Source organism: Wyeomyia smithii, chromosome 2 (assembly GCF_029784165.1).
Source record: "Wyeomyia smithii strain HCP4-BCI-WySm-NY-G18 chromosome 2, ASM2978416v1, whole genome shotgun sequence".
NCBI lineage: Eukaryota > Metazoa > Arthropoda > Insecta > Diptera > Culicidae > Wyeomyia > Wyeomyia smithii.
The window spans coordinates 266,102,203-266,127,759 of NC_073695.1; the positions used below are offsets into that span (position 1 = coordinate 266,102,203).

Consider the following 25,557-nt stretch of genomic DNA (forward strand, 5'->3'; position numbering starts at 1 on the left):
TTCTTTTTCTCCCTTTTACAGGAGCTGAGCAACTGTGGCAGCCCGACGTTGTACATTCCTATCTTGCCTTACTGCAGAGTTGCTCGAATCCGGAAACACTGGAAGCAGCGGCCGGAGCGTTGCAGAATCTGGCTGCCTGCTATTGGCAGCCGAGTATAGAAATTCGCGCTACCGTACGGAAGGAGAAGGGCCTTCCCATCCTCGTTGAGCTGCTGCGGATGGAGGTTGATCGAGTGGTGTGTGCGGTAGCGACGGCCCTTCGAAATTTAGCTATTGACCAAAGAAATAAAGAATTGATTGGCAAGTACGCGATGCGAGATTTGGTCCAAAAGTTACCCTCGGGGAATCCACAGTGTGATCAGGGTACCTCGGACGACACGATTGCAGCCGTGCTGGCCACGCTCAATGAAGTGATTAAAAAGAATGCCGAGTTTGCTCGATCCTTGCTGGAAGCCGGGGGAGTTGAACGGTTAATGAACATGACCAGACAGCGGCTAAAATACACCCCCCGGGTGCTGAAGTTTGCCGGTCAGTTGCTATTCACGATGTGGCAGCATCAGGAGCTGAGGGACACCTATAAGAAACATGGTTGGAAGGAGCAGGACTTTGTGACTAAAACGATCGCATCACGGAATGTGAACAGCAGTAACGGGGGCAACTACAGCGACAACTCGCCAAATTCACCCAACAACACACTGAACCGTCCGATGGCATCCCAGAGCGGTACCAGATACGAAGATCGTACCATGAAGCGCCAGCAAACGGCGAACAATGGCGGCCAGGCCATGTCGCTGCCACCCAGTGATGGTACGCTCAAAATGGGTAAGTTCTAGTCGATTGATTACCGGCGATCGTCTATAATAGTGCTTTTTTAACTGTAGGCAGATGAATCTACCAAGCACAATCCGACTTATCAGGGTAGCCAGAAAAAGTAGTGAAAACTTGACGTTTCAACAATTATAACTTGAAAACAGGTATTTGATGCCACCTGGTGGAGTTCGGTGGAATCTTTTGTGTTGTGGGCGACAAAGCAAAACCCAATTTTACACCCAGAAAGACACGTGGTTTCCTAGCTAAAATGTGTATAGTGTAGTGCGCGACTAGCAGAATAATAGTCGTCCAGTAAAAAAACAGGAAACACAGAAAAACAAAAACACGAGTATCACATGTTTGTAGAGTATAGCTTACAAAGTAAATTATTATCCACTCTCAAAACATCAAACAATCTTATTCGACAGAGCTCTTAGAAACTGAAATTGGATAGTTCCCCCATTCACTCAAGTATCAAGTCACACTCACCCTTTCTAACGCTCATACAAGTTTAGACCACTCCAACTCTATCATAAAGGCTGAAGGTGGAGGAATGCGCTTTCGAATTTGTAACACCACAATCCCCCCTGATTGCAGTTAAGTTTTAGGTCAGAATTTTTTTATGTTTACGTGTCTCCCCAGTTGACTGTTCTGAGAGATCAGATGGAAAGACGTTCCAGTGTCGATCTGAAGAGTTTGATCAATACCGCCCAAGTAACATGAACTATAAATGTGACTTGGACAAAAGCTATGATAATGTTTTGATTAATGTCATCGAGTGCAGGATAGCTATAACAAACTTGAATCAGTGAGATAGGTGAGAGTTAAACCTAGGGATAAGTCTTCGCAGATGAGATTCCTAGGTCTGCTTCATAACAGTTTCGACAGATAGGCGAATTCAGGGGAAAAACGAAAGCAATCTTGTTGGTTCAGGCTAATTGTTTCAATTTTCAAACATGATAGCCAAAAGTGCATTTCCTAAGAAAAATGTTTTTCTAGCCATGGCATTTTACGCTTTCCATCTGATTCGACTGATCCGATCAACTGATTCATTCTACTAACCGTCTATTATAATCCCTCACTCACATCCTTCCTCCAGTGCACATTCCCTGTGAATTTCCCTTCGTTGAAAAAATACCCATTAGCACATTGTAAACCGGGTCGAGACATTGCAATGCAAGGCAGTGACCACGTTGCCTAGCCAAGCGAAAGTGTATATGTATCTACATTTTAGTGCTCAGCGCATTCGATGAGGAACGCCCTCAATAAACATTATCAAATACTCATCGCATTCATACAGCAGAACCCACACCCTAGGGCTGGTGATTTTTCAGACCCTTTTACACAAAATACAAACACATGCCTACGAACACGCTCCTACAGAAAATAAAACACACACACATAGACTTCAAACGTAGTTTAATAATCGTTAAAGGGACTAGCTAAACAATTCAGATTCCTGTATAAAATATTCTTAAGTAATCTACAAACAAAACATACAACCACAACCATGTAAGGGATTATGATAACTAGGTAAAACTTGAAAACGCTCATTTATTCAACTTTTTGATAACATGTACGACGCGAGGAAATCAAGTGCGTTCAAAGAATTTTAAAACAAATACCAACAGTGTGTAGAAAGCACATGAGATCAATTTGATCATTTTTTTCGAAAAAAAAACGATTTTCCGCTAAATAAGCAAGTAAGGAAACCATCAACCAAGCAGGAAGTCAAACAGCAACAAATTTTTAACCCTCGCTACTACCTTATATATATATAGTGTAAACAATTCAGTACTACGACGTGTAATAGTTCAAACCAATCACATTACCGAACAAAGTAAAAGAAAAAAAAACAGAACAACAAAAAATCATCAAGAACCCTGGTCGCTCAATCGAACATCGCCGTGAGGAATTTCGAGGTTGCTCGACCTTTTGTGGTGAGTAGAAAATCCGACCATTTTTTCAAGGAAACGATTTTCTCACAACAGGTCTAACAATCCGTTACTGTTATGAGAGCACACACAGACACAAACAAACATCCAAAACATGACGAAATGCAGAGCTGGGTTGTTAAAGGCAGCCAGGAAGTACATCTAGTAAACGAACAAACAAAAATCGCGTATAAATAATAACACATTCGAAGCCCGTAGATTAGAGCAAATTGAAATAATAATTGTTAACGCAACTTATAAAACCCAGTACATATAACAACTAAGAAACGTATGTAATATGTAAACTTAACACGACAAAAAAAACATACAAGTGGAAGGGTAATACATTTATGGTCAATTTTATCATATAAAAAAAAAAAACAAGCAAGCAGACATGTTAAACCACAATATAGAAATCACCATCAAGTCACGTTCGTTCATTCACAATAACTCTACACAACACATGCTATCCAACTGTCGCATCTTATGAGAGCACGCATCTACTGACGCCCATGGACACAGGCAGCAGTTGTACCACTAGGGACAAAAATTCACCGCCTCCCCTCCAAGACATATTCACAGCCTGTTCAGTTCAATAATTTAGTCGCTTAGCAGATCGTAATCATTCCAATGGGGTAGCAATTCTTGCCGGCCGTACCGATCTCGCTGTCAAAAACATAAACACACATCTAACGTCACTCACGGTATCTCAATTGACTCTTCATGAAAAACTAAAAAAAAAATACAATTCATTAGGGTCAGCATATAAAAGAAAAATCCGTTTCATACAAAACATGTTAATCAAAAAGCTTTTTTTTGTACTGATATGATGTTTTTGTAATTGGTCAAGGAGCTCGACACAAAACTGATTTGGAACGGAAAAAGACATGATTGTTATTCGATAGGGACAAACAAAAAAAATTACGTGGCTCAGAGTCCACAGAAAACATGAAATGAAACCGCAAGCAGCAAGCCAGAGGCAGGATATTAAATCGTTTATGTTTAGCTCGTAGATTGCTGATCACGGCATATAGTAGGAAGGTTTGAAGCATGCAAAAAAAATGGAAATTCAACACACTGGGTATTCTCAACTAATTATTACAATTATTCGAAATTATATTATTACGCAGCAAAACAAATATACTATCGATAGAGGAGAACAAGGAAAACAGGAACGTGCATGACTAAAAGTTAAATGGAAAAACAAGTAGGCAAATGAAATTAAAACTACTGAATGAAGAGCTGTGTGGCGCAGTGAAGAATGGTATGATTAGTAATACTTAATCTAAAAAAAAAAACAAGGAAACAAACGTATATACAAACAATTACACGTAAATGTATGTATTCCAGGAAAAAAAAAAAAAAACAGAAAAACAAACCCACAACTAATCGAACAGAATGACGCGTATAGTTGAAGAAATTGGATTCCATGCTTATTGTTTATTTGAGAAAAAAAAACAGTAGAATGAAACAGACTCTTCATTACTATTAAAGAGCCTTTATTTAGTTTTATATATTTACATTTTATTTTATTGTATTATTTTATACCTTGGATTAAAAAAATTACACACTGATTCATTAGTTAAGGAATTAAAGGAAGGCAACAACATATTTTAAAAATGATAAGCATACATAATTTTTGAAATGCAATAAAAGGTAAATAAATTATTGATATTCAAAAAATAAACACCGTTGGCTCTTACTTGTTCGTATGTGCCTTAGCTTCTCAGGGTGCAATTTGAATGATTGGTTTTTATTTTTTATTAGAGCGAAGAAAACTCAAGCGTAAAACGTATACAACTAGAATTTCTTAAGTAATTTGTACCTCGTATGGAACCGTTTTACAAGCACCTTAACACTAAAGCAAGGGTTTATCGCAGAGGCAGTTATCAGTTGTTCTTTAGCAGTTTGAGGACCTATTACAGAAGACTCCACCATATCTTCGAATAATACGTCTTCGATGCTTCTGTATTACAGCCCTACAACAAATCATTTGTTAATCTCATCTTGTTTTGGTGCATATAAAGACAAACAATAGAGTTGAGTTGGTGCATGGACGACCCGTCATTTTAATAAGTATATACTGCCGCTATTCGCATAACAGTCCTATGTAAAAGTCCTATGTTTTCTTGTTTTTTTTGCGGAAATGGGTCCATTTTGGCGTACTCTACAAAATTAGCCATTAAAATCGAGGTTGTGGGAATGAAACCTCAGCTTGTTAATGGCTATTCTTGAAAAACATGCCAAAATGGACCCATTCTCACAAAATTTACATAGGACTTTTATGCGAATAGCGGCAGCATACAACTCAGAAAGAAGAAGACATTTGTCTGTATTAATAGTGAAAAATAGGCAAAGTGCCTTTGAGTTACGACGTAGATCTCGGTCAACAAGCATATGCCATTTGAAACCGTATTCCGCATTGTTTAACAGCGCAGGAATGCATTTTCAGCTTGAAACTTTCAAAACAAACTATTTTGGGAGTTCCGTACCTTACTATATTTCATTGCCATCAAGCAAGCGATTTTGAGCAACTCGCACATGGCATCTCGGATGGGAAAACATGTAATGAGATTTTTCTGATTTTTCTGCGTATCGTGGAAACATTTCAAAATCATCTGGCATCTCTGCTGACCAGGTCATTTGTTTTTGTTATCATTCACGTGACAGCACTCAACAGTATACTATCAATACGTAACCAGAAAGTGCTATCAGTGACGCCGGCCTCCTGCGAAAAAAAAATTGTACCAATAAGGTCACCATGCGGCGCTAATGTACACGTGATTTATAATGCAGTTCTCTCTGTAAATTTACACGGGATTTTCGATCAATGTTGTTCTTATTTAAACGTTTGTCTGTAGTTTTACTTTTGACTGGCCTTCGACAAAATTGACTTCGCCAGACTAGTACTACAGTGACTATAACGGATTCGTGAAAGCCATGTCTTGTTTGTTATTGTCAAGTGACAGTCTAATAGTAAAATGTCGTCGATTGTTATTAATTTAGTGTATTTTTTTCCTTCATTGGTTACATGTTGAATTGTATACAATTTGAGGCGCGTGTTAATCGATTATCCATGTACCTATCTTTTTTGTAACGCTAACTTAAATCTTTTTCATGGATCTAACAAGCTGCCTGTGACTAGTTCTTACTAATATTGTCTATCTTTTGTAGCTGAACAACCTGATCGCATTCAACGTTCTCGTTTTGGTTCAACAACGATCAAGTATCTTTCTCTACTGTTGGTGATGCTACATACTAAGATCCACCAAGGACATGTATTCTACATTCTACACTGTCTGACGATCACGCTGTTTACCCACTCTGTGCTGGTACTGTTTATCTACTATGTGACGGGCTTCACATTCGGGTTTGGGTGGCGCTGCATGATTTCGTTTCCTGTGCTGCTAGTTTATTTCAAATTTGTTCATTTTTTAATGTATGAGGAACCTTTTCTTTCATTTTGGGTAATAATGTTACCTATTGCATATGCATTTGAGATTTTCGATTTGATAAAAAAAATTATATTAGTTTGTATAACGATTCCTCTAAAATTGTTCCTCAGAAAATAAATAGTTGAAACTTTTCCGCTAGAAAATGAAATGCCAGACTATACCAATTTCCAGGATACCATTATACATACCATTTTCCTAAGACCTCGTATTTTAATCGTATGTTTTTTACTGCACTTGGCGCCTTTTTATCCTACATAAAATCTGAAATTAGGCAAAACATTGTTCTATTAAATAGATAGGCAAACCCTGAAAGTTTCAACTCAGTCGGAGAACCCCAATTCAACCTCCATTGGAAAAGTGGTTCTTGTTTTGTGCTCTTAACTTATCTCAACGTCGGTTAAATAAAATGCTGACTTTTTTGCAAAGTTCTGTTGGGTGATTGTGAAACTAATATTTCAGTAAATAGAAACAAATAGGTGCTACGTGTAATTTAAACAACAAAAAGTGAGGTTCTAAACATAAAGTCTTTTTAACGCAGAGGATACGTAGCGTAAATTCTGAAATCCGCGTAAACAAACTTCATTTGCTAAAGGTTTTCGATCATTTCTGCTAAATACTTTTAAAAAAAAATCAATAGTAGTGGTATTTCCATCAGCGAATCGAGCTGATTATCAAGGAAAAATATAAAAAGGTTAGATTAATCAGTGAATATTCAGTAATTGGAATAACTAACTTTATCGGACACTCTAAAGAAATCCGCGTGAACCCGAAATCCGTGTAAAAAACGCGTGAATTCCGAAATCCGTGTTAATTTTGAAATCCGAGCAAAAAAACCTAGTGTATTTCATGGTTTCTAACTGGTTTACGGCGGTATGTGCTTCGCCAAACTAGTACTACAGTGACCAGAGCTGGTCCGTGAGAGCCAGGTCTTATATGTTATTGTCAATTGACAACCTAACGGTGATTTTTTTTGTTTTTATCATATATTTAGTGAAAAAGTGATCAGTTCTAGTCCATTTACGAGTATTGAATATTTAGTTCGCTGTCCCATTAATTTTTTCCGGTATGTCAATAGTCACAGTTTTTATGTGTGAATCATTCTCATGTATATTGTTTATCTCTTGTAGCTAAACGACCGTAGCGCATTTAACGTTCTCGTTACTGCACGCTTTAGGTAGAAGGAAATGGAAAATAAAGGGCGGAAAAGACCAACGAAAATTTTCATTCTACACTGTGTGGTGATCACACTGTTTGCCTACTCTGTGCTGGCGGTGCTGGCACAGTCCACCTACTATGTGACGGGCTTCACATTCGGGCTCTGGTGGCCCTGCGTTATTTTGTTCCTTGTGTTGCTGGTTTATTTCATATTTATTTACAGAGGTATGAGTGAAGCACCTTTTCTTACCTTTTTGTGCATGATGATACCTATTGTAGCTGTTTACGAAATTTGCGAAAGGATAGCGATTAATGTTCGAAAATTATTCCTCAGAAAATAAACAAAACTTTTTCTTTGAATATTAAAATGCCAGATTGTATAAATTCACATGATACCACTATTCATAGTTTCCCAGAAAACCATTTTTCTAGGACAAAAATGTTGTTAACTGCACTTTACGCATTGCATATCAAATCCATATAAAAAATAATTTTAGCAGTTTTTGGGCATCGAAGCTTTTTACCTCATATAACATCTGAGATTGGACCAAATCTTTTGATCTACTTATTATATGGATAATCGAACCCTGAAAGCCCGATCGAAAAACATCGATACAACCTCCCTTAGAAAAGTTGTTGCGGCTCTGCGAACTGTAGGATGATTGTGATCTTAATATTTCAGTAAGTAGACACAAATAAAACAACTCCTAAATATGAGCTAATAAACATCTACACACTTAATTCATCTCGGCCAACTTCCCAACAGCTGATCGATCTCGGCGAACTTTTTAACAAATATCAGCAATATATTTCGACGAACATTCAGCAACTATATCGATTTACCGTGAACCAGCCAGTTATGACATCTCGTCTGCCGAAGTTCATGAAAATTCTACCGAAAACTTGTGAAACAGTTCGCTGAATTTATCAGCTGTTGAGTTCTCGGCAATAAAATCTAAGTGTGTATGTATTATTTCGCTCTTGTTTTGATCCTAACCGGCATCGCCAAACTAGTACCACAGTGACTAAGCCGGTCTGTGAAAGTCAGGTCTTATTGTTATTGTCAAGTGACAGCCTAATAGTACAATATCGTTCATAGTTATTCATTCAGCGGTGCGCATGCGTGTTTGGTTACATTTTGACGGTACGGTACGGTTTGAAGTATTTATAATTATACTAATATTTATTGGCGATTCAACGCAAAATTAAAAACGACCGTGCGACTTCTGGATTTGAACTTTAGAAATATGAAATGATCATAGATTATCCATTTTTGGCTAAGGCTGATTAGCACAGGAGACTGTTTTTTGTGCGATATTCGCGTGAAAAGGATGTAGGGTAAGGTGGGGCAAGATGGGTCAGTGCCGTTTTTGAGCGTGAAATAACTTTTTTTGTGATGACAATAATTTTGCATGATGCGTAACGTATTTTCGACTATGTATCACGTGCTCATAGTTCATATTTGCATATAACTTGTTTTTACTAAATAAAACATTTTTTCGTTAATGTCGAATTCGTTTTTACGGCAGGACTATACCGTCCCGGACTACACTTTGCAGCTGAAAAAAAAAACACTTTCCGAGCAGTTGCAATGCTGTGCGTAATACCAGAGGTAGCTGTCACTTTGTTTTGTTTTGGTCATTATCGCCGTTGTCTTTTTGTCGCGTTTGTGCTACTGTACGAAAAATTTGCCAATTTACTGAAAAATGACGGAACTTAATATTAATTTGAAAAATATGCATTGGTAGTGAACGACAAGCTGTGGACCCACCAACATTGGACGAGGTAAAGAATGCTTGCAAAGAGCTAAAGAACCACAAAGCCGCTGGGAAAGACGGCTTACCGGTCGAACTTTTCAAAGTTGGGAGCGAGCGGCTGTGTAGTGCAATTCACCAGATTATCATAAGGGTATGGTCTGAGGAACAACTACCTACGGACTGGTTGGAAGGACTCATGCCCTATCTACAACGAGGGACATAGGCTCAACTGTAGCAATTATAGAGGCATAACCCTCCTCAATTCCGCTTACAAAATTCTCTCCCGTATCCTGTTCCAGCGACTGAGGCCGTTGCAGGAAGCTTTTGTTGGAGAATACCAATGCGGTTTTCGAGTGGGGCGATCTACAAAGAAGAGAGTTGGCCATCTGTTACTTTTCCTTTTTCCTATTATGACTTCTCTTGGCTATCTCCTATGTGGGAGAATTCTTCAACTTATTAAAATATGCTTTTATTTTACAAAAGGCTAGTTTTGAAGAATGGATCTCACACGTGGACCAAACCACAGTTTTGTTGTTTTTGTTTTTCGCTTTTTTTTTCTTTCTTTTTTTCTTTTTATATTGTCTTTCTTTTTTTTCTACTTTTCGTTAGAAATAAATCGTCGGTTAGATTCGGTGTTGGCGCGGCTTGAAATTTTTTAATTTTGAGTTTTCGATGGCAAACGATGCTAAATACGATTAAATTTTATCTCACAAAGACCCGTTTCAAAATTCACAAAAAATCCAGAGTTTTAAGGAGATGTGCCTTTATAGCTCAAATTTATAATATTCTAAAAAAAACACAAAATGAGATTACAACTCGTATAACTTGCTCATTATCGACGTTTTCGGCGTTGGTTTTCAAAAACGGTTTACTCGAAACTGTGAGTTTTGAGTTGTTGAGTCCATAAAAATATACAGAATATATTTTGTTGATTTCATACTGACATTATTGAAGTCTTTCTATATGCAGGGAATAGCGCGTAAAAACACATAAATTCCGAAATCCGCGTAAAAAAAGCGTAGAAAAACAGCGTAAGGGGAGACATTAGGTCTCTGTCATGCTGGATGCCGACCCGGGCGGTCGGTCGGAATTCTTGCCGCGGGTAAATAAACAGCCGTAAGTAGAGCTGTTCATCGGCCTACGGCAGGAGTTTCGCCCGATCGCTCGAGTTGGCGTTCGGCCTGGCAGAGGCCTTAGTGTACCATTATTTAATGTATCCTTTTTTCTCTTTTCTCCAGAGGCGACGCGTGACCAAGTGGGCTACCTGTTCAATCAACATTTGCAACACTGAAACAACAGTATCGTGATAACAGTTTCGAAAACTTTTATCTTTCTACATTTATCTATATGGCAAAGAAATTTTACGGTCTATTATGACCGCGAGTTTTCCGATAATTTTCTCGTAGAATAATGATATCTGCATCATTTCATAGAGGAAATCTTTATCCACATTTATCGCATCATGATTCTCAATGATCGGTTTTAGTCGTGAATAACTCTTGATCCGTCGAAAAACTAGAAAAGTTCGCTCGACGGATGGAGTTGTGATATGCAATGTCAGTATCATTCAGGTTTCGTCCAACGATAATTAAAATTATGTTTATGATCTTTTTGCCTCTAAACTTTTCGCATGAGTAAAAAACCTATCTTTGTTTATCAAATATTAGTTCAATGCTAAAGCGTTTCCTTAGACGATGTTAAAATTTTAAGCTAAAAAGAAAGCAGCGTGTAAGAAGACAAACGTATACTATGCGGAATATGCGAGGTTCAAGTTTTCGAATGAACAAAATGGGTGTAGAGGTTTGAATGAAACTATACATCGACGGAAGAATTCCACCACATTGACAGAAATAATGAATGAATTTGCTCGTTTTTCATTTGCACTACGAAAGCTCTGAAGATGGATCTGCGAACTCTCGCGGCCACGTGGTCTCTCTCAAACAGAAAGGCATAACGAAACAGATTTACCAGACACTGAAGAGAGGTGGTGTGTAGGGGAAAGTAGGTAAAGACGGACACTGCGGGTAAGACGGACACTTTTAATATTTCACAAACTAGAATGTATTATGATAGTTGAGTGATGCGAATACCTTCTTTATAGTGTGTTAATGCTTTTGAGTTGCATTATCGGTTTTCAGCAAGCAAACTGTCAAATTTGTAAGTAAAACAAAGAACATTTTCGTGAACGCGCAGTTTCATGTAATTTTTATTCCACGGAAATTAGTGAAAAACTCGTGAAACTTACGTGTTTTCATTTGTTCACAATAGTAAAGTGATTAATTGGTCTTTCCTCGGTTTTCTAGTGAAAATCCAGCAGATTTTCGATGTTCCGATGAAGAGCTACGATCGTTTGAAAAATTTACAACAGTGTCGGGCAAGACGGACACACTAAGGTAGGGAAAGATGGACACACGGATTTTCCAAGAATTTTCACATGTAGCATCTGTTGTGTACTAGGGATATTCACAAAGTACACCCGCAAGAGAAACCAGCAGATATTAATCACTTATCAGTTAGAACAGGCCATATAGGCGGAGAATTTTCGCCTTCATCGAAACCCATCCTCTCAAACTGTTCACGTGATGTATAGATAGACTCTAATAACGTAGAGTAATGTATGGCCATCACTTAACACATAAATCAAAAGAATACTTAACGTACTACATCTTTTTTGTGAGTGTCCACCGTTACCTTCGTAGTGTCCATCTTACCCACCCCAAGTGTCCGTCTTTCCCAACCATGTCAAAAAACAGCAATTTGTAGTCTTATTTTTGAAGACCCAAAACACATAAAACTTGGAGGAAGTTCACTAATACCAAAAATGATTATGAAAACAAATGACCTTAAGTTTCAATTTGTATGACTACTGCGATCTGAATAGCAATACCTAAGTAATTATTTAGATTAAACCTTAGGGTGTCCGTCTTTACCTACTTTCCCCTAATGAATGTTTTCTCTCGCTGACATCGGTTTTGTTCAGCAGAAAGTTTGAACCAAAAATGTCATTTTTACGCGAGGCGTCGCATTAGTAGTGGTAAGCATAAATGACTGCGTCTACCCTTCCGCTCTTGAAGGTGCAGAGAAGTGTTGAACGGCGGTTAGTTCAGGTGAAAGGTCTGAACAAACGGTAGTCATTATTGCGTGTGGCCGTGTGGGTTGCGTTGCGTGTGAGTTGTATGGCGTAGTCTGAAGTGTAGCCCATCAGGTTACATTCTTTATGGTGCATAAATTTCCACTATGTAGAAAATAAAATAAGGATGTTCGGGATAACATTAAAATTACAAATAAATTACCTTCGATGATTTTTCATCCACTCTACAAATATGAAAAAATCACGTTTTTTCTGAGATTGTCTACCTGTCCTATGAACAGGTTGAACAGGTGGACGAGACGCCTCTGCTTTTCTCTTCTTCTATACAATAATGAGTCAGACATTATTATTATTATTGTTATTTTAATATTATTATTATTTTTATCAAATTTTTTAAATGCATTACAAGTGCATACATCCCAACCAATGTCTTATTATGTATGGCTAGTGATTTACTCGAAATGAGATAGTGGAAGTGCTTGAGGGTTGCACGATATCATGCTCAATTACAATGATTCGTGCAAAAATCTTGTATTGCCGTTCTGTCTTAAATCAGTAAGTTGGACAATACTATTTTGATCCGCCTGATCACTTTATTGTTCCATCTCCACTATTCTACTAGTATAGCATGGACGGTATATACACTGGAGACCTGGCCCTAGGCCCCCTTCTATACTACACAATTACAATTACATGGTTTCCCAACAAAACTAATTAAACTGTTACGTGCGACGCTTGACGGTTTCACATCATGCGTCAGGACAGCGGGCGAATTTTCGGACGCGTTTATGACGTTGGATGGTCTGAAGCAAGATGACGGGCTCTTGAACTTGCTGTTCAACATAGCTTTGGAAGGTGCAATACGAAGGGCAGGTGTGCAGAGGAGCGGCACCATCATCACTAAGTCTCACATGCTTCTGGGTTTTGCGGACGACATTGATATAATTGGTGTTAATCGTAGAGCAGTTGAGGAGGCCTTTACGGCTCTCAAAATGGAAGCTGCGAGAATTGGACTCACCATAAACACTGTCAAAACGAAGTACATGGTGGCTGGCAGAGAGCGTGGTAGTTCTACGAGTGTTGGTACTGCGGTGAAGATGGATGGGGATACTTTCTAATTGGTCGACGAATTTGTTTATCTTCGTACTCTCTTCACATGTGACAACAAGGTGAGCCGCGAGGTGAAGAGCCGGATTGCGGCGGCGAATAGGGCTTATTTCGGATTGCATAGCCAGCTTTGGTCCTGTAGCCTACAGATCCGTACAAAATTTGCGCTCTATAGGACTCTGAGCCTCCCGGTGGCGCTCTACGGACATGAATCGTGGACGTGGAAGGAGGCCGATCCACGAACGCTTGGGGTCTTCCAGCGTAGAATCCTGCGATTAATACTCGGAGGCAAACTAGAGAACGGGGTGTGGCGCAGGCGCATGAATCACGAGCTGTGCGAAGTATACAAACACGCTGATATTGTCAAGCTGATGAAACACGGCTTACAGTGGGCTGTAGCACGGATGGCGGATTAGCGACCGGCAAACATAATATTTAGCAGAGAATCGGATAGAGGCCGACGATTTCGAGGCAGACCGCGCACGCGCTGGATGTGTGCTGTCGACGAGGATGCCAGAGCAGCGGGTGTAAGGGGAGACTGGAGAGTAGCAGCCCAAGACCGAGTTTTGTGGAGACGTATTCTGGATTCGGCATAGGATCTTAATGATCTGTCGCCAGAAAAATAAGTAATTAAGTGAACGATGATAGTACGGTGTAAAAATCAATAATAATAATCTAAGCAAACCGATTTTAACACATTTTTTTATTTTATTGTGGATGTGTTAATGTCTTCAAAACTGCACCCTGTTTTCTTTGCGGACTGTCCGGGACAGAAAAATGGTAGTCTGAGGTAGTCCGCAAAATGATAAAAAGAACAGTTATAGGACAAAGTGAAGTGGCTGCAGTGCAAAAACGAAAACGACATAAGTTTCTTACGCGAATCACACTTTTGAAAAAAATGTATTTGAAGTAAATTTATTGCAGAAGCTGTTTTGCTCATGATGTACTAAATAATATGCTTTTTAGCATAAATAAATGTAAATTATCATGAATATCACAATCGTGAACTAAATTAATGATTGGGGCAGCAAGGGTCACCAAAGACGAGACAGTATAGTTCGCATCGACAGCTGTTTTTTCATTGTTAACGTTTCAGTTTTAAGGCTAGATTCGACGCAAACGGTGCTGTCACTCTGGAAAAAAAACTTTCATTGCTTCAATAAGCCGACAGTAGAGAAGTCGGCTTATTGAAGCAAAATGTTGCATAAAGTAATCGACGAGAAAAATTTACCCCTTCCGGCGGTATAATATGGACCAGACAACTCCATATTTATGTTATTTATAAAGAGAAGGCATTTCTCTTGCTATCCATAAAGAGTTCATTGAGATTTGATCATAATTTTGCGCTTTTTGAGAGGGTGACCCATCTTGCTTCGCCCTTTTTACAGTGTAACTAAAAAAAACAACCTTTTCTAAAACTCTGTAAATGCGAACCAACACTTGATTTTTGTTATTTTTTGGCATAATTTTATAAAATATATATATATATATAACATCAATATAATCATCTGAAAAGTAGACCGAAACAAACTTCAATTACAAGATATCAAAAATTTGGCTTGGTGATCCATCTTGCCCCACCTTACCCTACTCGACGTCAATAACATTGCAGCTGGTTAGAAATTATATGCTGCATCTAGTACACTCATTACTGTCAAAAAAATACATATGAAATAGGAAATATATGGAATACGGTTTCGTTTTCAATTTCAGGCTATGTTTTTACAGAAGTTGGTAGGTACCTAGCGTGTTGAAGTTGCATTTTCTTAATTTAAATCTAGCGCCCGGTGGAAAAAATCTAAATATTTAAGGTTTCCCACGACGTAAACTCGTGATAACTCACTGCAAATAGAATCTTGATAGGTAAAATGTTGCCTGCAAATCATCATCATCATTTTTACTGCAGCGTCAGCTGTCAGCCGAACAGTAATTTTAATCACCTATACTAATACTTTTATTTTCAGTTGCAAAAGTAATCAGAAATTTTGAAAATGCGTGGCCTTTCTCCCGAACAAAGAAAGCGAATTGTGCACAAATGGGGCACCGTGAGTGGTCTTTCTATAAGAAAATTAGCCAGAGAAGAAGGTATAAGTGTCGGAGCAGTTCAAACCGCATTGCAGAAGTATTGTGAAGAGTGCACATTTACTGATGCCCCAAGACGTGGTAGAAACCCGGGCCTGTTGATCCCACAATGGACAAAAAGGTTAAGGAATACTACAAGCGGCATCATTCAGTATCAGTACGAGATGTGCGAGAAAGCTTGAATCCTCGGCGAGTAACGTTATACGTGCCAAGGGAAGAATGGGTCTGCAGACCCGTCGGAAGCAGAAGCAGCTAAAACCAAATCCAAAACAAGCTGAATCTGTGAAACCGAGAGCTCGGAAGCTTTATGACAAACTTCTGACCAAAAAAATGGGGTGTGTTATCATGGATGACTAAACCTACATAAAACTGGACTATAAGACTCTGCCAGGACCGCAATTTTATACATCACCGAAGGGAAAGGATGTCCCTGGACCAGTGAAAGCCATTTACACCGAAAAATTCGGCAAGAAGGTAATGGTTTGGCAGGCCATTTGAGAATGTGGGAAAATATCTCGTCCATTCATTACGAATGACACAATGAATGGTAAAATTTACGTGAAAGAGTGTTTGCAGAAAAGGTTTTTACCCATGGTTAAGCAGCATAACAATCCTTCAATCTTTTGGCCCGATCTTGCTTCCTGCCATTACTCTAAGGATGCACTAGGGTGGTATAAAACAAATAATGTCACATGTGTCCCAAAAAAGATGAATCCTTCAAACTGCCCTGAAATTCGCCCTATTGAAACTTTTTGGGCTTTGACCAAGGCAAAGCTGAGGAAATATGTCAAACCAGCGGACAATGTTGAAAAATTTAAAAAAGCTTGGCTTAAAGTGGTAAAATGGTCGGAGAACACACTGTGCAAAAGCTTATGAGTAGTGTTAAGAGAAAAGTTAGAGAACTCGCGTATCCTACGAAAAATAATCCCAACTTGAATTGAAACTGGAAAGAAAACACTAATTATCTACATTTCAGAAAAAAATGACCCGAAAAATCCTGTATTTTTTGTTTTATTCAAGAAAGAAGATGTATTTTAATTTTCGGAACAGTCTATAAGACCTTTCGAGCAGTTGTTTTATTCTTCATTTAAAAGTCGAAGGAAAACGATAAACATTTTTTAAAAATCACATTCTGCTTAAAAAACGCGACTTTTTTAAATGATAGGCTATCGGCTCTATTATCGTCAAGTTTTCCCTTTTGTCGTCAGGGGGATTAACGATGTCCTAGAGCGTTAAATTCTTGCTTGATGATTCTTAATAACGCAGAGCTATGTTCGCTATGACTTCGTTAAACCCCCGGACGATAATTGGACAAACCTGACGATAATAGAGCCGATACCCTATGTAAAAACTGGTAGAGCTTTAGGACCCGATTCGGTAAACGCGTTCGGTTCTCGACTTCTAGGCAAAATTTTTACGAAACAACGTTATGTTTTCAAGTAGTTCGGTATTTTACTTTACCGAGAAAATTATTTAAAAAAAATGAAATCGTGTGTAAAATTTCGAATCAAAATATGTTAAAACACTAACGACAGCTGTCTTGTGCTCCAGGTGCAATGCATAAATGCTGCCATATTTTATCGATATAAGTGCTTGTTTTGTCAGTGACGCGAGCGCCGCATAGCGAGAGCATTACCGCTTACGGTTAAATTGATTAGAACCGGATTTATGGTTCGTGTGGCCTGAGGCTGTAGTCCTGTGTTGGGGGCCAAAATAAAAAAAAAACGGTTTATAACCGTATTGATATGAAACCTTTATTTGTTTTTGAAATACTAACAAAAATATTGGTCTGAAATTTTTAAAACATCTTTTAACACAGTTTCTCGCTGAAAAAAAATATCAATTGAATATTCAACACTCAAACCCTTGAAACGATTCAATGCAAAATCGCACTTTAAAGGGCAATTTCGTCGCACTTATGCTGCCGCTCTTTGCATAACAGTCCTATGTAAAACTTTGTGTTCTCTTGTTTTCATGCGGGAATGGGACCTTGTTGGCATACTTTTCAAGCAAAGACGAGATGCTTTTATCTGAGTTACTCTTATGCTTGGGAGTAACTCTAATTTACTCAATATTACTCCGAAATTCTCAGAAGATTCACATCTTTGATTACCTTGAGAGCACGAAATATATATGAACGGTGGGACCGAGCAACATTCATGTGTAAATTTGCGGTGGGAAAAAAGTTTTAGGATGGATATTCAGAGACACGAAAGTTACTCAGATTTGCTCTTTATTTTTCAGGTTTTCTCAGAAAAAGTCGGAAAACCTCAAATTTACTCGCTGTCTTACCCCTCGAGAAAAGCCATTAAAATCGAGGGTGTGGAAATCAAATCTTACTTTTTCAATGGCTATTCTTGAAGAGCATGCCAGAATGGACCCATTCTCGCAAAAAAAGGAAACACCAAAATTTAACATAGGAGTGTTATGCGAATAGCGACAGTATAGGTGAGATCTGTGATGAAATTGACAATAACAATGAGATTTTGATTTTACATTAAACTCTAATCAGGGCTTGAGGTCGAGACGCCCTAATCAGTAGTTGTGTCGATAAAGAAGACTGATTTTTGTGGGATATTTTTTTGCAACCAGCTCTTGGTCGGTGCTTAAAGTGACAAGAGAAAACAGAAAAACATTGTGTTTTGCTTGCTGTCTGTTTCATCCAGCTGAATTTTGATTCCACAAACCGGTGATGTTTTTTTCCACGTTTAAACCAAGCAAATTATGTTGAAACTATTACTAGTGCAGTAAGCTATTAATTACGAGCAATGAGAATATGGTAAGCTTTTATATACCCCACCATTAGTCGGATATTTATTACGTTAAACTTCTCCTGCCAGTATCGCCTCGGACTTTTTCTTCCCGAACATGGGTGGAGTAGAGGAACACATCTTCAACCTGTCGCAGTGTTTGTTGTCCCGTGGCCACAAGGTTATAATAGTGACGCACTCGTACGATGACCGCAAGGGGATCCGATACATGACCAACGGGCTCAAGGTGTACTACGTTCCGATAAAGGTGTTCTATAATCAGGTCATCCTTCCAACGATGATTTGTAATCTACCACTGCTGCGATACATTCTGTTACGCGAGCGCATCGAGATTGTGCACGGGCATTCCGCTTTCAGTACGCTGGCACACGAGATGATGAACGTCGGCAAGCTACTGGGGCTTCGGGTTAGTGTTTGGTATTGTACGGTTAAACTGCTTTAATGAGACACGTTTTCTGGTTTTCACAGTCAGTCTTCACCGATCACAGTCTGTTCGGATTTGCAGATTTATCGGCCGTTGTGACTAACAAGTTCTTGGAGATTTCATTGTCTAACTGCAATCACTGTATCTGTGTTTCGTATACCGGTATTACGCTTCTAGCTCTGTTTTAGGAACAATTTTTACAATTTTCATTGTTTCGCAGGCAAAGAGAATACCGTCCTGCGGGCGAAGGTTCATCAGGCTAAGGTATCGGTGATACCAAATGCGGTGGACACGGCTCATTTTACGCCTAACCCAAGCAATCGCCCGTTGGACCCCGATCGGATAAACGTGGTGGTAGTTTCGAGGTTGGTTTACCGGAAAGGCGTCGACTTGTTGGCCGGTGTTTTACCAAAGCTCAAGTATCTTAGCAATGTACACTTCATAATCGGCGGAGATGGACCGAAACGGGCCCTGCTGGAAGAGATACGAGAACGCAACAATATGCAGGATCAGGTTACGATGCTTGGAGGATTGGAGCACTCGCAGGTGCGAGACGTACTAACGCAGGGTCACATTTTCCTCAATACATCCCTCACGGAAGCATACTGTATGGCCATCGTAGAAGCGGCTTCCTGTGGTTTGCAGGTCGTCTCTACCCGAGTCGGAGGCATTCCCGAGGTGCTACCAGAGAGTTTAATTATACTGACAGAACCAACGGTGGAATCGGTTTACCGTGGGCTAATGCTGGCGATTCGGAAAGAGGCTGACAAGAGACAGATCGGATGTATGTACATGAATGGAGATTTGGATGGTTCGGGCAACGGGAGGGATTCCGCGGCGGGTAGTGTTATGTGCCCCTTCGAGAGGAACAATATCGTGGCCAATCTGTACAACTGGGACAATGTTACAACCCGGACGGAAAAGGTGTATCGGAAGGTGCTGCAGGAGAAAGAGACAACGCTTGGGCAGATGATGGTCAAGTAAGTCCCGGATATCCTAAAGTTAGCTGTATGAAACCCGTATTCTCAAGTTGATTAACGGTAGCACAATTGAGGGTAGGATCTGATTTCGATTTATTTCCAGTTGCCTACGCAGTGGCGTGTGGCCCTTTCTGCTGGTCATTTCGCTGTGCCATTTGATACTGCGACTGTTGGATTGGTGGGTGCCACGTAGACACATCGATCTTTGCCCGTTGGACAATCCCTTCTGGGAGGGTACCGCCGTCGGTTCGAGCCGCAGTCGTCAGTCCTTGACGAGCGACGTGAAAGTGCATGTGCACCCCGTCCCCGGCAGTTCGAGCGGCGAGTCCTTTCGCAGGAAGCGCCATAAATTTGCATCCTCTTCTTGACGACCTTTGACCGGCTCGATGCCGGAGGAAATTTTTTAGTTTATTGTTCCGCAGTTGGTGGACCTCGATAGCCAAATATTTCAATTGTATTATAAGGACGCATTTTTACCTGTAAAACCTCAAGCGAGAACAAAGACGGGGCTCAAAACCAATCGTTTTAAACAAGCGTTATGTTTTCTTATGTTTCTAGTATTACAATATTTTTATATTCTTTTGTGTATAGATAGCCTTAAAATCTTTCCAAAATCTACTGGATAGCGAATAACGGAAAACCTTTCAACAGTTGCTTTCTTTGCATCCGAAAGTATTTACAAGTGATTTATATTGCTTCGAGTTGAACATATTTTTGGGTTATTGCCTCTGCTACCCTCAGCGGGGAGACTACAAAAAGATTTGGGTTAAAAACTTATCCTAACAGTACAAAACAGCGCACGAAATATCAATAAATTACTCAACAAGTACATCTGCAGAAGTGATCTGTTTTTAAAACATTCTCCCGTCACTTGCTAATAGTCTTTGATATCAGGATAACTAAATATGAAACTCACGCAGATTCTAAGATCTCTCTTTCTCATACTAACTAACGTTTCGCACGTTTATTATTTACAAATCGCGAGTGCCCCCAAGGGCTTCGTCTTCATCATCCACCATCAATCGATTTCCTCCACGTAGGTGGCGGGAAAAATGCCGACTTGGCCCCGAAGCGACCCAAGCCACCAGCCGTCCTCCTGCTTGATGTGAATCTCTAGAATGTCGCCCGGTTGCAGCTCGAGCTCATCGTAAAGCTTTGGTGTATAGTTGAACAGTGCCCGGCAGCGGCCAAGGACAACCGTCGGTGTGGTGGTGGTTCCATTTTCCCCTATCGCTGTGTCACCGCCACCGTTGCTGCTGTGATGATGATTGTGATGATGTGCACCGCCTCCATTTTCGATCGCCAATCCAGCACTGCTTCTATCCTCTTCCTCGTCCTGGGAGGAGAATTCGTCTGTAAATTCCCACAAGAAGATATTAAAACACAATGTAAGTTTGTAATCGCACCATAACCTACCAAAATCAGAATCCGGTTGATTGGAAACCCCATCCGCCACACCGCGGTCCCACAGGGGACCATGCCCGTTTGGAGGTGTGTTCGATTTGCTGGATTTATTGATGGTCTGTAAAGATGAACAAAAGTTATTATTACCTTCTAACCCAATTGTACGCCACATTCTCTTACATAGGGATCTTCCTCTCCGGGAGACTCCTTACTCCGGCTGTATTTGTGTGACATATGCCGTATCAGTGTGTCATTTCGGATGTCAACGCACTCACCAACTTCCGATGAGCCTCCATTCGTGCTGGACACTTGTCCGTCATCGTCGTCCTGTTCATTCTTTAACCACAAAGGAACCTTCAGTACGCTCGTCTGCATACCTGTTCTGTCTCGCGTTATCTAAATGACGCCGAGATAAAAATCATCTTCAGTCAACTGATAGGAAAAAGAAACACACAAAACTACCTGAATGTGCTGTGCTAGCGGATGACTTGATCGGGGCTTGTGGTCCAGCTCAAGCAGCGCCGACTGTAGCTTGTATCTGGCGCCCTCCAAATACGTCAGCATGGATCTTATCTGTTGACAGAAGAATTCGCATTACAAGTCACCTGAGTATACCCAGTTAAACTTACGTGATACAACTTATCGGCGATATTCTGATTGCCCTCGACATTTGGTTCGAAACTTTGCGAAAACCCTTTAAGACTATTCCTCGAGCGCCGTTCCCGGTCCAGATCTTGACGGATAAGCTGCAGCAGCTTGACCAGAGATTGCTTTCGCCGTTCCCGGTTCATTGCCAGTGTGGTGTGCTCGCAGTAGAAGTCCGGCAGCAGCTGTTCGCTTGGTCCCTCCGTTGCCCGCCGGATATTCTTTAGCACGTCCAGATCCTTCTGCACATTGCACAGCTGCAGCTGGGGTCCCAAGCGGTCAACGATTTTGCACAGCACCGGGTTCATTTCGGACGATAGCCGGAAATAGCTGGCAACGTAATTTTTGAAATGATTCAACCGTTGATTCTCCAGCGCTTGTAGCATCGAGCTGCCCCTTAGTACGGACATTTCCCAGTCGACACGGGCGCGTTCGGCACGAATGCAGAGGGTGTAATATTCAACGTCGGCCTTCTTGACGGCGTCTTCGGCCTTCTTGCGCTTGGTGTCCAGCTTGGAGCCGTCCTTCTCCGAAGCTTTTGGTTCTTTATCGATCGATTTCTGTAGTAGTCCCAGGGAAGGGGAACGCTGTAGTCTGCGGAGGGAGAGAACATTTTTCGATTAATTTTAAATTAGCTGAGGTATTTTATTAGGATTCGGTACAAAGAGAAAAGGTTACTGCAAATCGAAGAAGTTTGTTCGAAATTACGCTTGCCCGCAGACAAAATGGCTTCTCTGGGAAGTAGTTACTCGTGAATTAACAAAAATACTTTCTAATTTGCTATTTCTAATTTTGATTAAACTTAGCAACTAATTTCATTTTCAAACATTTTTTAGGTTTAATCTACTATATAAAAATGGAATTCCGTAACGCTTGATCTTATTGATATTATTCTCTCCGTCTCTGTGGTGTACAGTAATCAACATCATTTAAAATCGTTCTAAATCAGAAAAATAAGCGGTGACATAAAGGTTTGTAAACCGGAAAATGTTCGCTGATGTTCAGGAAAGACATTTGGAGAAAAATAATTAGTATCTGATTACTACAACTTGAGATATCATTCACAAAACTACGTAAAACACGCAAAATTATGACTTTTCAAGCTGAATTTGCCTCTAAATCAAAATTCAAAGCGATGACATGAGATTCATTTTTCATTCAAATGATTTTAAATGTTCAGGAAAGACATTGGAGGAAGAATAAATAATAGCTGATTACTAAAATTTGAGATATTATTCACAAAACTACAAGAAAAAAGCAATATTATGACTTTTTAAGCTGAATTTGCGTCTATATCTAAATTCCAAGTAATGTGAAAACATGTGATTCTTTATTCATTAAAATGTTTGTAATGTTCAGGAAAGACATTCGAGAAGAAAGATTAGTATCTGATTACTAAAACATGACATATTATTCACAAAACTACGTAAAACATGCAAAATTGTGACTTTTTGTGCTAAATTCACCTCTAAACCAAAATTCAAAGCGATGACATGAGATCCTTTTTTCATTAAAATGTCTGTTAATGTTCAGGAACGACATTGGAGGAAAAATAGTTAATAGCTAATCACTAAAACTTGAAATATTATTCACAAAACTACGTAAGACATGCAAAATTATGAATTTTTATACTCAATTCGTCTCCAAATCTAAACTTAAAGAGATGACATGTGATTTTTTTTCATTAAAAAGTTCGTTGATTTCTTGAACATTCGAGAAAAAGTAACAGCTTTGAACAATTTGATTTCTAAAACTCGAGATAATAATCACAAAACTACGTGAAACATGCGAGATCATGACTTTTCATACCGAATTTGCCTCTAAATCAAAATTCGAATGATCTAAGATTTTTTTTAAGATGAAATTAAGGGGAAATAATAAGTACCTGATCATTTGAAATTTAAATAATTTTAATAAAACTACGTGAAAAATGCAAAACCAAGATTTTTAGGCTTAATTTGTCTCTAAATCATAATTCACGTGATTATTTTCAATGAAATGTTCGTTCATGTTCAGGAATGACATTTGAGAAGAAATGATAAATATCTGATCACTGAAAATGTAGATATTATTCACAAAACTACGTAAAACGTGGAAATCATGAATATTTAGGCTCAATTTGTCTGCAAATCAAAATTCAAAGCTATGATATGTGATTGATCTTCTACTATATAAAAATGGAATTCCGTAACGCTTGATCTTATTGATGTTATTGCCTCCGTCTCAGTGGTGTACAGTCACCACCATCATTTTAAATCGTTTTAAATAAAAAAAATAAGCGGTGACATGTGGGTTTTTTTACATGAAAATGTTTGTTAACGTTCAGGAAAGACATTTGAAGGAAAGTAACAAGTATCCGTTTACTAAAATTTGAGATTTTATTCACAAAACTACGTGAAAATGCAAAGTTATGACTTTTTATGCTGAATTTGCCTCTAAATCAAAATTTAAAGCGATGACATGTGATTTTTTTTACATTAAAATGTTTGTTAACGTTCAGGAAAGACATTTGAGGAAAAATGAAAAGTATATGATTACTAAAACTTGAGATATTATTCACAAAACTGCGTGAAACATGCAAATTTATGAATTTTTATGCTAAATTTGCCTCTAAATCAAAATTTAAAGCGATGACATGTGATTTTTTTTACATGAAAATGTTTGTTAACGTTCAGAAAAGACATCTGAAGGAAAGTAACAAGTATCCGTTTACTAAAATTTGAGATTTTATTCACAAAACTACGTGAAACATGCAAAGTTATGACTTTTTATGCTGAATTTGCCTCTAAATCAAAATTTAAAGCGATGACATGTGATTTTTTTTACATTAAAATGTTTGTTAACGTTCAGGAAAGACATTTGAGGAAAAATGAAAAGTATATGATTACTAAAACTTGAGATATTATTCACAAAACTGCGTGAAACATGCAAATTTATGAATTTTTATGCTAAATTTGCCTCTAAATCAAAATTTAAAGCGATGACATGTGATTTTTTTTACATGAAAATGTTTGTTAACGTTCAGGAAAGACATTTGAAGGAAAGTAACAAGTATCTGTTTACTAAAACTTGAGATTTTATTCACAAAACTACGTGAAACATGCAAAGTTATGACTTTTTATGCTAAATTTGCCTCTAAATCAAAATTTAAAGCGATGACATGTGACTCTTTTTTCATTAAAATGTTCTTTAACGTTCAGGAAAGACATTTGAGGAAAAATAAAAAGTATATGATTACTAAAACTTGAGATATTATTCACAAAACTACGTGAAACATGCAAAATTAAGACTTTTTATGCTGAATTTGCCTTCAAATCAAAATTTATGTGTTTCTTTTTTCATTAAAATGTTTGTTTATGTTAAAATATAAAATGTATGTTTGAAGTTGATTTTCTGTATACAACACAACAATATTGCAGGCTTCTAATATCGTTCTCGATCAACCAGATTAGTTGAGAAAATTCGGTATCGATATTGTTTTAGCACATTTTGCATGTTGTAGGATAAGAACAACGATACATCGTACCCCAGAGCTGAGTCGAAAAAAAATTGCAGTTCGAAAAGATTCTCGACATGATCGGGGATCGAACCCGATATCACAACCGTTTGGGAGCCAATCGACATCGCTAACCACAGAGCCACGAGGACAGCATACAGAATACAGAAAATCACCTAAAAATATTTTTTTAAATTTATACGTTTTATACGATCACATGCAAAATTTTGACTTTTTATGCGCAATTCGCCTCTGAATCAAAATTCAATGATTTGTTTTTTTTTTGCAATAAAATGTTCGTTGTTCTTTCAACATCTACAATTTTTTTGCAGAATAACCCATGTCTCGAGCATAAACCTTTACATTTCTGATGTTTTCGTAGTTTTGTGAATAGTTACATATTACGGCATTCGATTTACTTTTGTACTATTGAATTTGAATTTGAT

The 25,557-nt window shown here is 38.7% G+C and overlaps 3 protein-coding genes and 1 long non-coding RNA gene across 12 annotated transcripts in view; 3 read left to right on the plus strand and 1 right to left on the minus strand.

Annotated features, from left to right (window-relative positions):
• The window catches only part of LOC129721593 (catenin delta-2), a 69,852-nt gene extending 65,421 nt beyond the window's left edge, over positions 1 to 4,431 (plus strand). For all 3 annotated transcript variants that reach the window (XM_055674346.1, XM_055674344.1, XM_055674345.1), the window contains 2 exons: positions 22 to 822; positions 882 to 4,431. In XM_055674346.1, the coding sequence (XP_055530321.1) occupies positions 22 to 822; positions 882 to 889 (809 nt within the window). In that variant the 3' untranslated portion in view covers positions 890 to 4,431. The remainder of the gene's footprint in view (positions 1 to 21; positions 823 to 881) is intronic.
• A 2,473-nt stretch (positions 4,432 to 6,904) lies between these two features.
• LOC129723425 (uncharacterized) lies at positions 6,905 to 7,722 on the plus strand. The gene is made up of 2 exons (XR_008727759.1): positions 6,905 to 7,262; positions 7,327 to 7,722. It is a non-coding gene; the product is annotated as an uncharacterized LOC129723425 (long non-coding RNA).
• A 10,294-nt stretch (positions 7,723 to 18,016) lies between these two features.
• LOC129720927 (phosphatidylinositol N-acetylglucosaminyltransferase subunit A) lies at positions 18,017 to 20,214 on the plus strand. Of its 2 annotated transcripts, none has more exons than XM_055672841.1 (5): positions 18,017 to 18,170; positions 18,232 to 18,568; positions 18,631 to 18,748; positions 18,807 to 19,566; positions 19,670 to 20,214. In XM_055672841.1, exons 1-5 carry the CDS (start codon positions 18,160 to 18,162, stop codon positions 19,932 to 19,934), a joined length of 1,491 nt encoding a protein of 496 aa, XP_055528816.1. In that variant the 5' UTR covers positions 18,017 to 18,159; the 3' UTR covers positions 19,935 to 20,214. The 2 variants fall into 2 exon arrangements, with proteins under 2 accessions (XP_055528816.1, XP_055528817.1); XM_055672842.1 differs by having other exon boundaries at positions 19,646 to 19,787.
• Positions 20,110 to 25,557, minus strand: part of LOC129720926 (uncharacterized) — an 85,796-nt gene continuing 80,348 nt past the window's right edge. For all 6 annotated transcript variants that reach the window (XM_055672834.1, XM_055672837.1, XM_055672835.1 and 3 more), the window contains exons 4-8: positions 21,600 to 22,209; positions 21,433 to 21,543; positions 21,151 to 21,366; positions 20,983 to 21,088; positions 20,110 to 20,919 (exon numbers count right to left, since the gene is read on the minus strand). In XM_055672834.1, the coding sequence (XP_055528809.1) occupies positions 20,585 to 20,919; positions 20,983 to 21,088; positions 21,151 to 21,366; positions 21,433 to 21,543; positions 21,600 to 22,209 (1,378 nt within the window). In that variant the 3' untranslated portion in view covers positions 20,110 to 20,584. The remainder of the gene's footprint in view (positions 20,920 to 20,982; positions 21,089 to 21,150; positions 21,367 to 21,432; positions 21,544 to 21,599; positions 22,210 to 25,557) is intronic.